Source organism: Clinocottus analis, unplaced genomic scaffold (assembly GCF_023055335.1).
Source record: "Clinocottus analis isolate CAN_PGR_092001 unplaced genomic scaffold, fCliAna1.0.p SCAF_15, whole genome shotgun sequence".
NCBI lineage: Eukaryota > Metazoa > Chordata > Actinopteri > Perciformes > Cottidae > Clinocottus > Clinocottus analis.
This window is the reverse complement of record NW_027175876.1, coordinates 17,255,638-17,267,597: the sequence shown is the minus strand read 5'-3', so window position 1 is coordinate 17,267,597 and position 11,960 is coordinate 17,255,638. Positions and strand designations below refer to the sequence as shown.

The window sequence follows — 11,960 nt, the reverse complement described above, 5'->3', positions numbered from 1 at the left end:
TCCAGTGGCTCCTTGTTCATTTGAGAATAGAGTTGAACATTTTACTGATCACTTTTAAAGTACGCTCCGGTCTGGCCCCAAAACAGAAGAAATGCTGACTGACCCCTCGTGAGCCAGCTGGCAGCTTCAGATCCTCAGGTTGGGCCTTCTGACTGTTCCAACGGCTGAAAACTAAAAGTAGCCCTACAGTCTTGGCATCAGGGCCGCTCTGTAGCGGCCCCCGGCCAGACGATGGTAAAAGCATACTGATGATTTCAGAAAACAAACATGAGCTCTTACAAGTGGAAAAGTTTGCTAACATTAGCATCTTATGACACTCAACCACATATTTACAGGTTAACTAAAACAAAGTCACAAAACATTTATTAAAAACACAATAAAAAGCATCTTGTCTTCCTCTGCGGTGGAACGACCTGTCAGAGAAGACGAGGCTCTCAAAATCAGTCTCTCTTAAAATCACTTCTTAAAATTCATTTTTAATGAATGGCTTTTATGTGATGTCTTTGTTTTACTGCTTTATTTCATTATATATTATCATTACGTTGTTATATCAATATAGTTTATTCATCGTTTTCATTGTATCGATTGATTTGAAGGTTTCCTGTTTATCAGGGCTAACTTTTACATAATTGCTTTGTTGGGCCTCACCGTTGAGCCTTTTGTTGTTATCCCCTCGCTAGCTGCTTTAAAGCACATTGTTAATGTTGTTTTAAGTGCTATACAAATAAAGTTAGGATTATAATACGCCTTTTGGTGATGTTGTTAAGTATAGAAGTCGTCTTTGTAGTGATTGTAAGTAAAAGGAGAAGATAGTGTATAAGGCTTTTTTGTGACAGTAAATGTACTGTGCAGAACCATGTCAGACATAGAATTACAGCAAAGGCAGTAAAAACAATTAGATTAAAGGGTTACTGTAATTTAATGTCGTCCCTCCATTGAGCTGTGACTCACAAGAGACACGTTAAAAAACAGAACGGTTTGCACTTTGAGTGTAAAGCTCTTACAACGCAGGAGCATTTACATTTCCACTTCTGGTGACATCATCTGACGTCACAGTGCTCCAGAGGACATTACACAGTACACAACTGCTTTCACAGCAGGAACTAAATTAATTATGTTTTTAAGCGTTGACAAAACAACAAATGATCTTTATGGTCTTTATGCAGAGTGACACTTTATTTTACATTTGTTTTTCTGTGATTTAATAATCTGGTACTATTTGTTGTAGAAAATACATCTTAAACAGTTTAATACTGTTTTAACTATGAGCAGATAATATAAAACAATGATTAAAGTGAACCCTCTTTACCTGATTGGGTTAGTGTTGGATGATAAAAACCCCAAATCGTATTGTAACAGCATTGAATGTTAAAATAGTGACCTGTACTGGAAACGTTGGGTGAATTTCTGAGTTTTACGAGAGGAAATATGTTCTTTATTATTAATTCACATTTAGAATTTCACTTGGAAGACATTACTTCCCTTGGAAGACATTATTTATTTTTGCAGAAGTGAATTGTTTAAGACCATTATTTTGAATAGCGTCCTATTCTCTGTTAACCTAAACTTTATTAACATATTGTGCAGAATTACTTCTTTCCAAACATAGCCTAGGCGTATATGAAATATAAAAACAAAGACAGAGTATAATCTTGGATGTTGTTGCATCTTTTATGCTCCACTTCTGTCCACATCAACGCTTTCTCCGGGACTGGTTTTGTTGTTACGCCAGCGACAGATGGCCGGCGGGATGTATAAGCCAGCCGCGGTGCTCTCTGGGTAATTACGGTGGGACGTCATCTTCCTCCCCCACACCCCGGGATAAGCGCAGCTCTTTTGCCGGTGAAAGATTGGTCGGACAGCGCGGGTGCCATTTGGCGCAGTATATTGAGCTACATCCGTCGACAAAGGGCGTTCAGTTATTTATCATCGTATTTGTGAATTTTACTTAATATATTTCGCAGTCGAACAGCCACAATGAGCTCAATCAACGTGAAAAAGCTGAAAGTGAACGAGCTGAAGGACGAGCTGAAAAAGCGTGATCTTTCGGATAAAGGGCTGAAGGCCGAGCTGATGGACCGCCTGCAGGCCGCGCTGGACGAGGAGGCCCTTGCAGGAAACCCCCCGCTAGACCAAGAAGCTGCAGCGGCCGAGGGCTCCGTGCAGGCCGCCGACCAGGAGGGCATGGGAGAGGAGGAAGAAGGCGAGGGCCCGGTGGAAGAAAGCATGGAGGCCAACGAGGACGAGGAGGAAGCTGAAGAAGAAGCGGCAGAGCAGCCGGAAAATGGGGGCGACGGCGATGCCGTTGCTGAAGACGAAGAGATGGGTGAGGGGGAAGAGGAGGGAGACGAGGACGACGAGATGGATCCCATGCTCAAGGGAGATGTAGACGACATGGAGAAAATAGACACGGAGGATGGTGAGCCCGCGGACCCGGCTGCTGAGGGTGAGTCGGCCGAATGGTTATGAAAATGTGACTGGCTGGATGGACTTTGGCTGGGTGTCGGGTTTTGTTATAGCGTTAATGCAACCGCGGTAGGGGGCGGCTGGGAAGACTAAATCCAAACGCGTTACAACCCAGCAGCGCGTCCATGTTGAGAGCGTGACCTCACCGAACGAGCAGGCGTTAGCCGCGAACTGAAACTGTTAGCCGCTCATGCTAACTCAACGTTAGCATCGGTCACCACCTCGGCTAAAGCTAACGCTAATCGATTTCTAACGTAGACTCGATTTCCAGTCCACAAATTATAACTGTGTAGTTCTTGTTTAATAGCAAAATATAGTGACCATTTGAACATGCCGGGTGAATACGGTCAAACATAAACGTCGATTTAACGAGGCTTAGCCCGGCTTTTAGTTTCGCTTGGGTAGCGTGTTAGCTTGCCAGCTAACGTCATTTTCTTTGTCTTTGGTGCAGCGCTAAGCAGCGGTCAGCCTGGGAGCTAGTTCAGGGGTTCCCACGTTGGAGTCTGGCTTTAAATGGGGGTAGTAGTGTGCTGGAGATGAACCAGGACGACCACTTGGTGTCTATAAAACACAATAAACAAAGGCGCCCACGTTAAAATAAGGTGTGACTTTAGAGCGGTTGACTATTACTGCGGTGATATTGTCATGGTGCCTCGCATCCGCTGCTATCCTGTTAATTACGCCACTCGGAGCACCATCGGGCTGTTCAACGTAAACTGTAATTACGAATTCCTTCCGATTTAATGTCTACTACGCATGGGAGGATTTTACCCTCTCGCCTTCACGTCCAAGCGCATTTGCTTTAAGAAGGACCGGGGACGTCTAAACTAGCCGAGCCATCGCTGTGCAGAAGACGGGGCAGGCGTCGCACTGTGTTAGCAGCTGGTTCGTTTGTCCGGGTTGAATAGAAAGTGTTATCTTGTTGGATGAACGTAGAAACTGTCGGTTTACCACTTTTATTCACCGAGATAATTTAGAATTTGGGGGTGGTGGGGATCAATCAGGGTTTAAGTAGCTATTCCCATTTACTTGCATGATCTTTGCCCCAGACAACAGTAGACATGTCCTCCTAAATACCACGGGGCAACATCTAAATCTTCTTGAACACAATCCAGTCCATGCCCTTTACACCAGGGTTAATGTCCCTTTTACTTTGCAGAGACTTGTTTTTCCAGCCCCAGCAAACACTGTTCACAATGTTCATTTGGACCAGCCTATATTGTAATTATTATTATCTGGTCATTAGAGCTGTTATAGTTTATGTAGTATGATTGTGTATATATTTAAAGTGTAATCTCAAGGTATTACCTCTCTGGTTACCTTTCTATTGATGATTATGGTCGACACAATGTAACTAATGAACGGGCTTTGTGGGCCAGAACCCCACTGCCAGTCCGACCTCTTCTCTCACAAAAAGGAACACCTCATTCTATATCTTTGTTCTATTTTCAAAGGGGATGCGGACAAAGACACGAATGCTGATCAGAAGAATAAGAAGGGTGTTAAGAGACGCCGGGAGGAACATGGAAGGGGCTACTTTGAATTTATTGAAGAGAACAAATACAGCTGGTAAGGATGGGACAGAGCAAAAATGGCCTTCAGCATCCCTGAAGCGCCATCCATAGCTTTGTTAAACTGTATTGGCTTTAAGAGCCAATGCACATATAACTAGCAGAAGGAAAACCCTCATTTTCAAGTATTATACTATTTATTAACTACCTCACTTTCACACATGTTTTGAGGGTCATCCCTGACTACCTTAAAGAGCCTTACCATTTACCCTTTACAGTGCCCACTCACATTTGTTTCTCAAATGGACTGCATTCTGTAGCAGAAGTGCAACTATCAAGTCTCTATGAATTTTCACATCTGTTCCTCATGCCACTTTTGGAAAGCCAGTTGTGTCCTCAAGGTGAAGCCAGGCTGCTCAAGACAGAACCCAGAGGAAAGTAGCAGATGTGCACTTTTTAATGAATGGCGGGAGGGAGGAGGGGAGGAATAGCTGAGAGGCGTGGGAGGTGTCCAGTGCTGCAGGGTAGCACACCAGGATATAGCAAAATGGCCACAGTGTTTGGAACGTCCACGGAGGAGCTCGTTATTGACCGTCCATCGTTTTACTTCGCAATGGTCTATTTTTTTTTTTCTTCTATCGTTTTTTTAATTTCACTGGTTGTATGACGTCAAACTGCTATTTCTGTCTCATGTATCATGTCTTGTATGTATGTTATCATGGCGTGAGAGCATGAACGCGTGTTTGCAAGACTCTTTTCTACCCCTGTGCAGGTGACATCATGCATGGCGCGTGTGGGCGTTTGTGTGTGTGTGTGTGTGTGTGTGTGTGTGTGTGTGTGTGTGCATACGTGTACCTACTTGGTCAGTGTTTTGTTTTCATTGCGTTGTTGACACACTTTAAAGGATCTGACGTCAGATAACAGAAATTATTTTTTCTTTTTCGGGAAAAGTCTGGCACTCATCTTAAATGTCCCTTGGCCCAGAATTATTGGAACACAATAGTATTGCTGCGTCTTTAGCTCCTTTTTTTGTCCCCTTCCTATCTGACCGCCGAATATTTTAAATAAGTTTAAATTTGAAAGTCCAGCTTTTCTGTCTTTTCCCCATTACCATATATCATTTTATTTTTTATTTTTTTAGCTTTAATCCACCCTATGTGATGCCAGAGGCCCCTGTGCAGCCATAGGCCAATAGAGCAGCACTGAGCATACGCGCCAACGCCACCATGAATCCCTCACACAACCATTCACACAGCATTCAAGGCTGTTTTAGGAACTAGGATGACAGATGTCGTCAGATGTTAGGACTGCGGTGGATAAGCAACCCAAGTCTCTTTCAATCCTACTGAATAATGACTCCAGTGGACTTAGATCATTGCAACAGGTGGAACAATGCAGATGCCTCATTGAAATGTGCAACCGTTTGACTAGATTCTCAAACTTCCCGCAGTAGATTTGTGCACCTAATCTCATGCTACAGAGTTGGTAAGTTGCTGTAGCTCTCGTGGTGACCCATTTCAAGCAGCCAAGCACGTCCTTCACACTCAGAACAGTGAGTCGGCCGTAACCTTTTTTTAATTTTGGATTCCTAACATGGGAAGTTAAATATAAACGGCATCGTTGTCACTTTGACTGACCCCACAGCCATCCTGGAGATCATAAACACACTGATCTGAAAGAGCAGAGGTCACTCATCAAGTTCACCAGTGGATAGCTGTGAATGCTAGGGATAGCAGAGGTGCTCTCTCTTTCTCTCTCTCTGTATCTCTCACGTTTTAGATTTCGCTGGATACTAGAAGGTAAGTGCTGTCTGCCATGGCCAATAATACAGACTTCTGTGGAGACTCGCTTGCCCAACTTACTGTTCCTATTTTCTATTGCTTCCCATAGTCTCTTTCCACTTTTCTCCCCAAATATTGTTCTTCAAGTGGTACCCAAGACATCTCTTTATGTTCCATGTAGTTGCATCGACATGTGAATCCTCTCGTTGACGGGTTGGTGTCTCTTTTCAGGGCCTCATTTAAATCTCCCGTGCCCCCCCTCGAGGAAGAAGATGAGGAGTTTGACGACACAAAAGTCTGCCTGGATACCTGTGAGTGACAATGTGACAAATACCAACATTTAAAAGAATTTTTTAAGCTTGACTCAAAGATCTGAGAAAGTACTAAGAAGTCTTAAAATGACCACTAGCTGGAACATTACCACACTCCTCATCAGAGACTTATTTACTTTGATATTGATGAGTGTGCTTTTTTTTTTCTAGACAACTGCGACCTGCACTTTAAGGTGTCGCGGGACCGTTACAGTGCCTCATCTCTCACTATGGAGAGCTTTGCTTACCTCTGGTCCGGAGGCAAGGGAACCTACGGCGTGAACAAGGGCAAAGCCTGCTTTGAGATGAAGGTACAGTAACAATGGCTTGATTCACATTTCCCTGCCAAACACATTCAAATTTTAATTACATCCCTGAATGTTGTACGGCTCATGCTAACCCCCTGATGTAAAATGGAGGCACAGTGGAAATTATTGTTGACACACTTTGTTTGTGGGTTTTGGTCATGTCAACAGATTGCAGAGAAGATTCCCGTGAAGCACATTTCCAGCAAGAACATGGAAATTCATGACGTGCAGGTCGGCTGGTCCCTGTCTACTGGCACCCTCCTCCTCGGTCAGTGTCTTTTTTAAATGCTCTACTCTCTCCTGTATGTTGGTGCATTGGATCCAGAGGTCACTTTTCATTTACCTGTGACAGTTTCTGCCAGAATAATTTAGTCTTGCCACATGTGGTGTACAGAAAACTGCTGCACTCATAACTCAAACATGATGGGATATTCTTACTCCTGATATCCAAAACGGTGATCATGCAGGTGCAAAATATGATTTATGCATGTGGAATTCTTCCGGGACTTCTATTCATTGGAACAAAGTTTGAATAACTGTCTGTCAATGCTACCGAGGGCTCTGTGATCCTCCTAGAGCTCCCTCTAGTGGTCCATACGCCACATGACATGTTAATGTAAAATGGCTGCATTCTAGTAATGGAGGCTGGCTTATTGCCAACACCAATGATCCACCCACCATACGAGGCCCAGTGGCTGAGATCTGGTGCGTTCATTCACTTTTGGTCAATTTGTGTTTTCTCCCGTTCATGTTTAGGTGAGGAGGAACATTCTTACGCGTACTCTGGGAAAGGCAAGAAGACCACCAACTGTGTGACGGAGGACTTTGGAGAAACCTACGAGGAGAATGATGTCATCTGCTGTCTTATTGTAAGACATGCTGCTCGTACTTCGTCACTTGATTATTATAAATAGGACCAGGAATAAGTCAATACACATAGTTCCCTCATTTCATGTAAATGAGAAACGGGAGGAACCCTCATGCAGTTTTTCAAAGAGTTCATGTGTGAATGATCTGCCACCTTTTTATTTCCATGTGTAACCGGTACATACAACCAATTTACCACCTTTTCTTTGCGTAGGACTTTGAGGGGGAGGAGCTGGCGTTGTCCTTCTCAAAGAATGGCGGGGAGCCGTCCGTCGCTTTCCAGGTCAAGAAGGACTCTCTGAACGGCCAGGCCCTTTTCCCCCACGTCATCTGCCACAACTGTGCCGTGGAGTTCAACTTTGGCCAGATGGAGACTCCGTATTTCCCTCAGCCCCCCGGTTACACCTTCCTGCAGCAGATCCCCGTGGACGACCGCGTCCGGGGGCTCAAGGGCCCGCAGACCAAGGCTGACTGCGAGGTGAGCACAGGAACGTGCAGATGTCATGCGGGAATTAGTTTTTTATTCGTTACTGATATTCAGTAGTTAGTAACTTTCTGTGACCTTAACCTTTTAATTCTATCTCCACCCGTCATGTAGATCATAGTGATGGTCGGCCTGCCGGGCTCGGGGAAGACTACATGGGTGAAGAACCATGTCCAGGAGAACCCTGGGAAGTACTACATCCTGGGCAGTGACACCATTGTGGACAAGATGATGGTCAGTACTAAAATAATGCGTTTCATTAATATAGCGCCGTCCTGTTGGAGCGATTGTCTTCAGTAGTTCATACTGTCTCTACTGTCTCTGTCTTTACATTTGTGTTTCTCCATCTTTTAATACAGATTAACAGCCTGAAACGCCAGTCAAAAGACATCACGAAACTGAGCGCCATTTCCCAGCGAGCACCTCTTTTCCTGGGAAAGTTCATTGAGATCGCCGCCCGCAAGAAGAGAAACTACATCCTGGATCATGTAAGTAGCATGAGCTGAAATCTTATTATTATTATTTAGTTCTACATATGAGCCTGAAATCAAACATAAGGCCCAGTAAAATGTATTTTGTATCGCCCATCATCACACATTTGCCTCAGAGGGCTTTACAATCTGTACACGTACGACATCCTCTGTCCCGGGTCCTCCAACCCTTCACCATTGAGCCTCTTCCTCCTCTTCCCCAGACCAACCTGTCCGCTCCGGGCCAGAAGAGGAAGATGTGCCTGTTCGCAGGCTTCCAGCGCAAGGCGGTGGTGGTCTGCCCCTCTGATGACGACTACAAGCAGCGAGTCCAGAAGAAGGTCGAGAGTGACGGCAAAGAGGTGCCCGAGCACGCCGTCTTCAAAATGAAAGGTAGAAGAGCTGCTTGGGCCGTAAATCCTACGCAGTCGTATGCATAGTTCAGACCCGTCTGTCGGACTCGGGCTCTTCCTTGACCACGGCCCTTGGTTTCCCTCCAGGCTTCTACTCTCTGCCCGAGGAGGGAGAAAGCTTCAGCGACGTCGTCTATGCAGAGCTGCAGAAGGAGGAGGCCGGCAAGCTGCTGGAGCAGTACAAAGAAGAGAGCAAGACGGCTCTGCCCGCCGAGAAGAAGCCCAACCAGGGGAGCACCACGCCCAAGAGAGGCGGGGGCCTGCGGGGCGGCGGCCGGGGGGGCGGCGGCGGCAAGAATCAGTTCGGCCGCGGCAGTGGACCCGGACAGAGAGGCGGCGGCCGCGGGGGCTTCCAGAACAGAGGCAACTTCAGAGGAGGTACGGATGGGTTATGTTTCAGGGCGTCTCCAGGCCTGGAAAAGTCCCAAACGTGAAGTAAAAATCCTGCAAGTGTGTTCATGATGTTTATTTATGCTGAGTTTGAAATAATGAATCTGCTTTTAAAAGAAAGAGGCTCAAAATATCAGCAGCATACAAACAGGCATCTATATAAATGTTTATTCTTTTAATCAAACTATTGTCTCATTCATTTGAGTCATTTAAGGTTTACTGCATGCTTTGAATCCTCATTGTTAGTTTAAGTACTACATTTTATTATTTTTACTGCTCACACAGATTTCACACAATGTTTGCTCATGAACATTTGGTTTAAAGTCATGGAAAAGTGGAACTCCATTAGTCAAAAAGAAATGTAGTAAAAAGTGATAAAGTTGGTTAAAAGTTGTGGACATTTGGTTTAAAGTCATGCAAAGCCGTCGGTCATCATGTGTTTGAACCCTTCGGTCGTGCTAACTTGTACTGCTTCTGGTGTCGCAGCCCCCGGCCCTCGCGGTGGCGGCGGCTTCAACCGTCCACCTCGCGGCTTCCTGCCGCCCCCGGCCTTCAGGGGAGGGTTCCACAACCGCGGGAACTTCAACCGGGGCGGCGGCCCGATCCCCAGCCTGGGCGGATCCCCCAGGGGCGGACCAATGAGGGGCGGCAACATGGGGCCCCGAGGGGGTCACATGAACAGAGGGGGCCCGATGAACAGAGGGAACATGAGCAGGGGAGGCGGAGGCGGAGTCAGCATGCATCGCGGCGGCGGCTCCAGGGGACATCACAACCAGGTGGGTTGTGACGACGACGCTCCACTTCCTGTTGTCCTGTTGGTCTGCGGTGGCGCTCATTGTCCTCTCTTTCCCCCGCTACAGTTCCAGCAGAGAGGCGGGAACCGTGGCAACTTTGGAAACTTCGGAAACAAGAACGGCAACTACGGTAACAGCAGGAACAGCGGAAACAGCGGCAACTTTGGCAACAGGAACGGCATGGACAAGGCCCAAGCCTTCAACCAGAGCTGGCAGCAAGGGGTCAGTACTGAGTCGTCACTTACTGTAACATGCATAATGGGAATATTGTCCTTTTTCCCCATGAATAAGGGCTGACACCGTGAAACCTTTTACTATCGGTGCAAAACATTTGTCACAAAGGGGATTTTCTTTCTGAACTGAGTGTCAACTTAAGAAGCCTGTGATTGTGGGACGTTTTGTGAGACGGTAACACAAAGTAAGCTGTGTGTCTCTTGTGTCCTGTGCAGTTCTGGAACCAGAAGCCGTGGAGCCAGCAGTATCAGCCCGGATATTACTAAAGACTCTTGTAACTCAGCGGTGGCCGACACTCGAGCCCCACCGCGAGCCACGGAACATCCCTCCACCCCGCTTTTTTTTATTTTACTTACTCTAGAACCCACTTTTAGTAATCTCAAAACCCACCAACTGACAATGAAGACTAACGCGATATGGAGCAACAACATTCCACATCAGGAAGACGGATCCCTGAGTGTAATCGAGGCTTTGTACATCTATCCACACTCGCGTTACAACGTGGGTTCAGTCTCATTCAATCATCCGCTTTTTATTTCTTTCGTTGTATATTTCATTATGCTTTTTTTCACCACTTTTAAATGACGTGCTTTTAAAAAAGAAAAGGAAAAAAATCTAATGTTTATCAGGAAGCAGAAACCTGTTTTGCCGGCCCCGGGGGCAGATGTTGAGTTCTCTTTGTTTCTTTTGTCAGGGCTGTGCATTTTATCTGTGCTGTGAGTTTATTATTTTGGCTTTTTTTTTTTATTACAAATTGTAAATATTAGTTTTTTTTGTTTTGCGTAGTCTGGATGAGAAGTTCAAAGAAACGGTCATGATTTGAAAAGAGCCGTGGCTTGTTAGCGAGAAGCATGGTAGCTGATATACTGTTAGGCTGTACGTGTCCATAGAGTCGGCAGTGGAAACCATTAACTGTCTTTTGTTCCCAGTATCGAACCTGTAACCTAAACTCCATAGACCTACAATAAACAACTCGTTGGCTTTTTACATTCTTCTTGGCTTATGACTTTTGATTCATCTCAAAGGTGTGTAAAAGACCTTTGAATGGGCAACGTCCTCGTTTGCTACGTCAAACCGTGACGACGGCGCTCCCGCTTTACGCCTCACGAGCGACATGTTCCCTCCAGCTGTCCTCCAAACGACCTTTAGGTATTCTAATGTACATCGCTTTGAAGAAGTATTTGGACCAAGCCATTTTAGACTTAAGGAAGCCATTTGTAGTACTTTTTTAAAATTATATTCTTAAAATCTAGCTGTTTCTTTAAGTGCAGTTAGGAAACCAGATGGCGGCGATCAGTCCATATCTCAAGCCAGAACCACAATTTACTTTCTTCTCTTTACTTATATGTCTCACTATTTAATTTGTAAACACAATTTCTGCCAATGCCAGTTCAGCACAAAGGTGATTTTTTTTTTTTTCTTAAAGCAGGCAGGGTTTCTCATTTTCACCAGCAAAACCTAAAGGGCTTACACGGCATCACATCCTGTTAACATCGACGTCTGTCCCCGGGGACCCGATGACGCTGAGGCACTCTTTATCGACTCAGAGGCGTTTCCCCTCCAGACTTCATGTCGGTGACTGTGTGGCCCCGGCAATAATGGCAGCTCCTCGTCCAACAGCCCATAATGTCTCCTGGCAGAGGCCTCCTGCCTGCGCTCCACACCAGAACAACACAGCTGCACAGTAGATGAAAAACCCCAGTAGCGTTTAGTTTTGGTCGTTTAGTTTGTTACCCGCCTGTGTTGACATTTAATAAACATGTAAATATGTGGCCACTATTTCAACCCATGCACGAATGCTCATGAATTAATTGGCTTGGAGTAATAAATGTGTTGTGATTAAGAAAGTGTTAGTTCGCCCCAGTACTGCTGTGTGATGAAATGTCAACTATATTTAAATGTGTGGAGAGTTTGTGCCCTCCTCTTTTTAT

The 11,960-nt window shown here is 45.4% G+C and overlaps 1 protein-coding gene across 1 annotated transcript; it reads left to right on the top strand.

Annotated features, from left to right (window-relative positions):
• The first annotated feature begins 1,807 nt into the window (after positions 1 to 1,807).
• Positions 1,808 to 11,021, top strand: hnrnpub (heterogeneous nuclear ribonucleoprotein Ub). The gene is made up of 14 exons (XM_068576617.1): positions 1,808 to 2,446; positions 3,921 to 4,035; positions 5,990 to 6,069; positions 6,241 to 6,380; positions 6,546 to 6,645; positions 7,134 to 7,246; positions 7,459 to 7,722; positions 7,843 to 7,962; positions 8,088 to 8,216; positions 8,423 to 8,591; positions 8,699 to 8,989; positions 9,488 to 9,777; positions 9,862 to 10,017; positions 10,245 to 11,021. Exons 1-14 carry the CDS (start codon positions 1,978 to 1,980, stop codon positions 10,293 to 10,295), a joined length of 2,487 nt encoding a protein of 828 aa, XP_068432718.1. The 5' UTR covers positions 1,808 to 1,977; the 3' UTR covers positions 10,296 to 11,021.
• Positions 11,022 to 11,960: the final 939 nt, after the last annotated feature.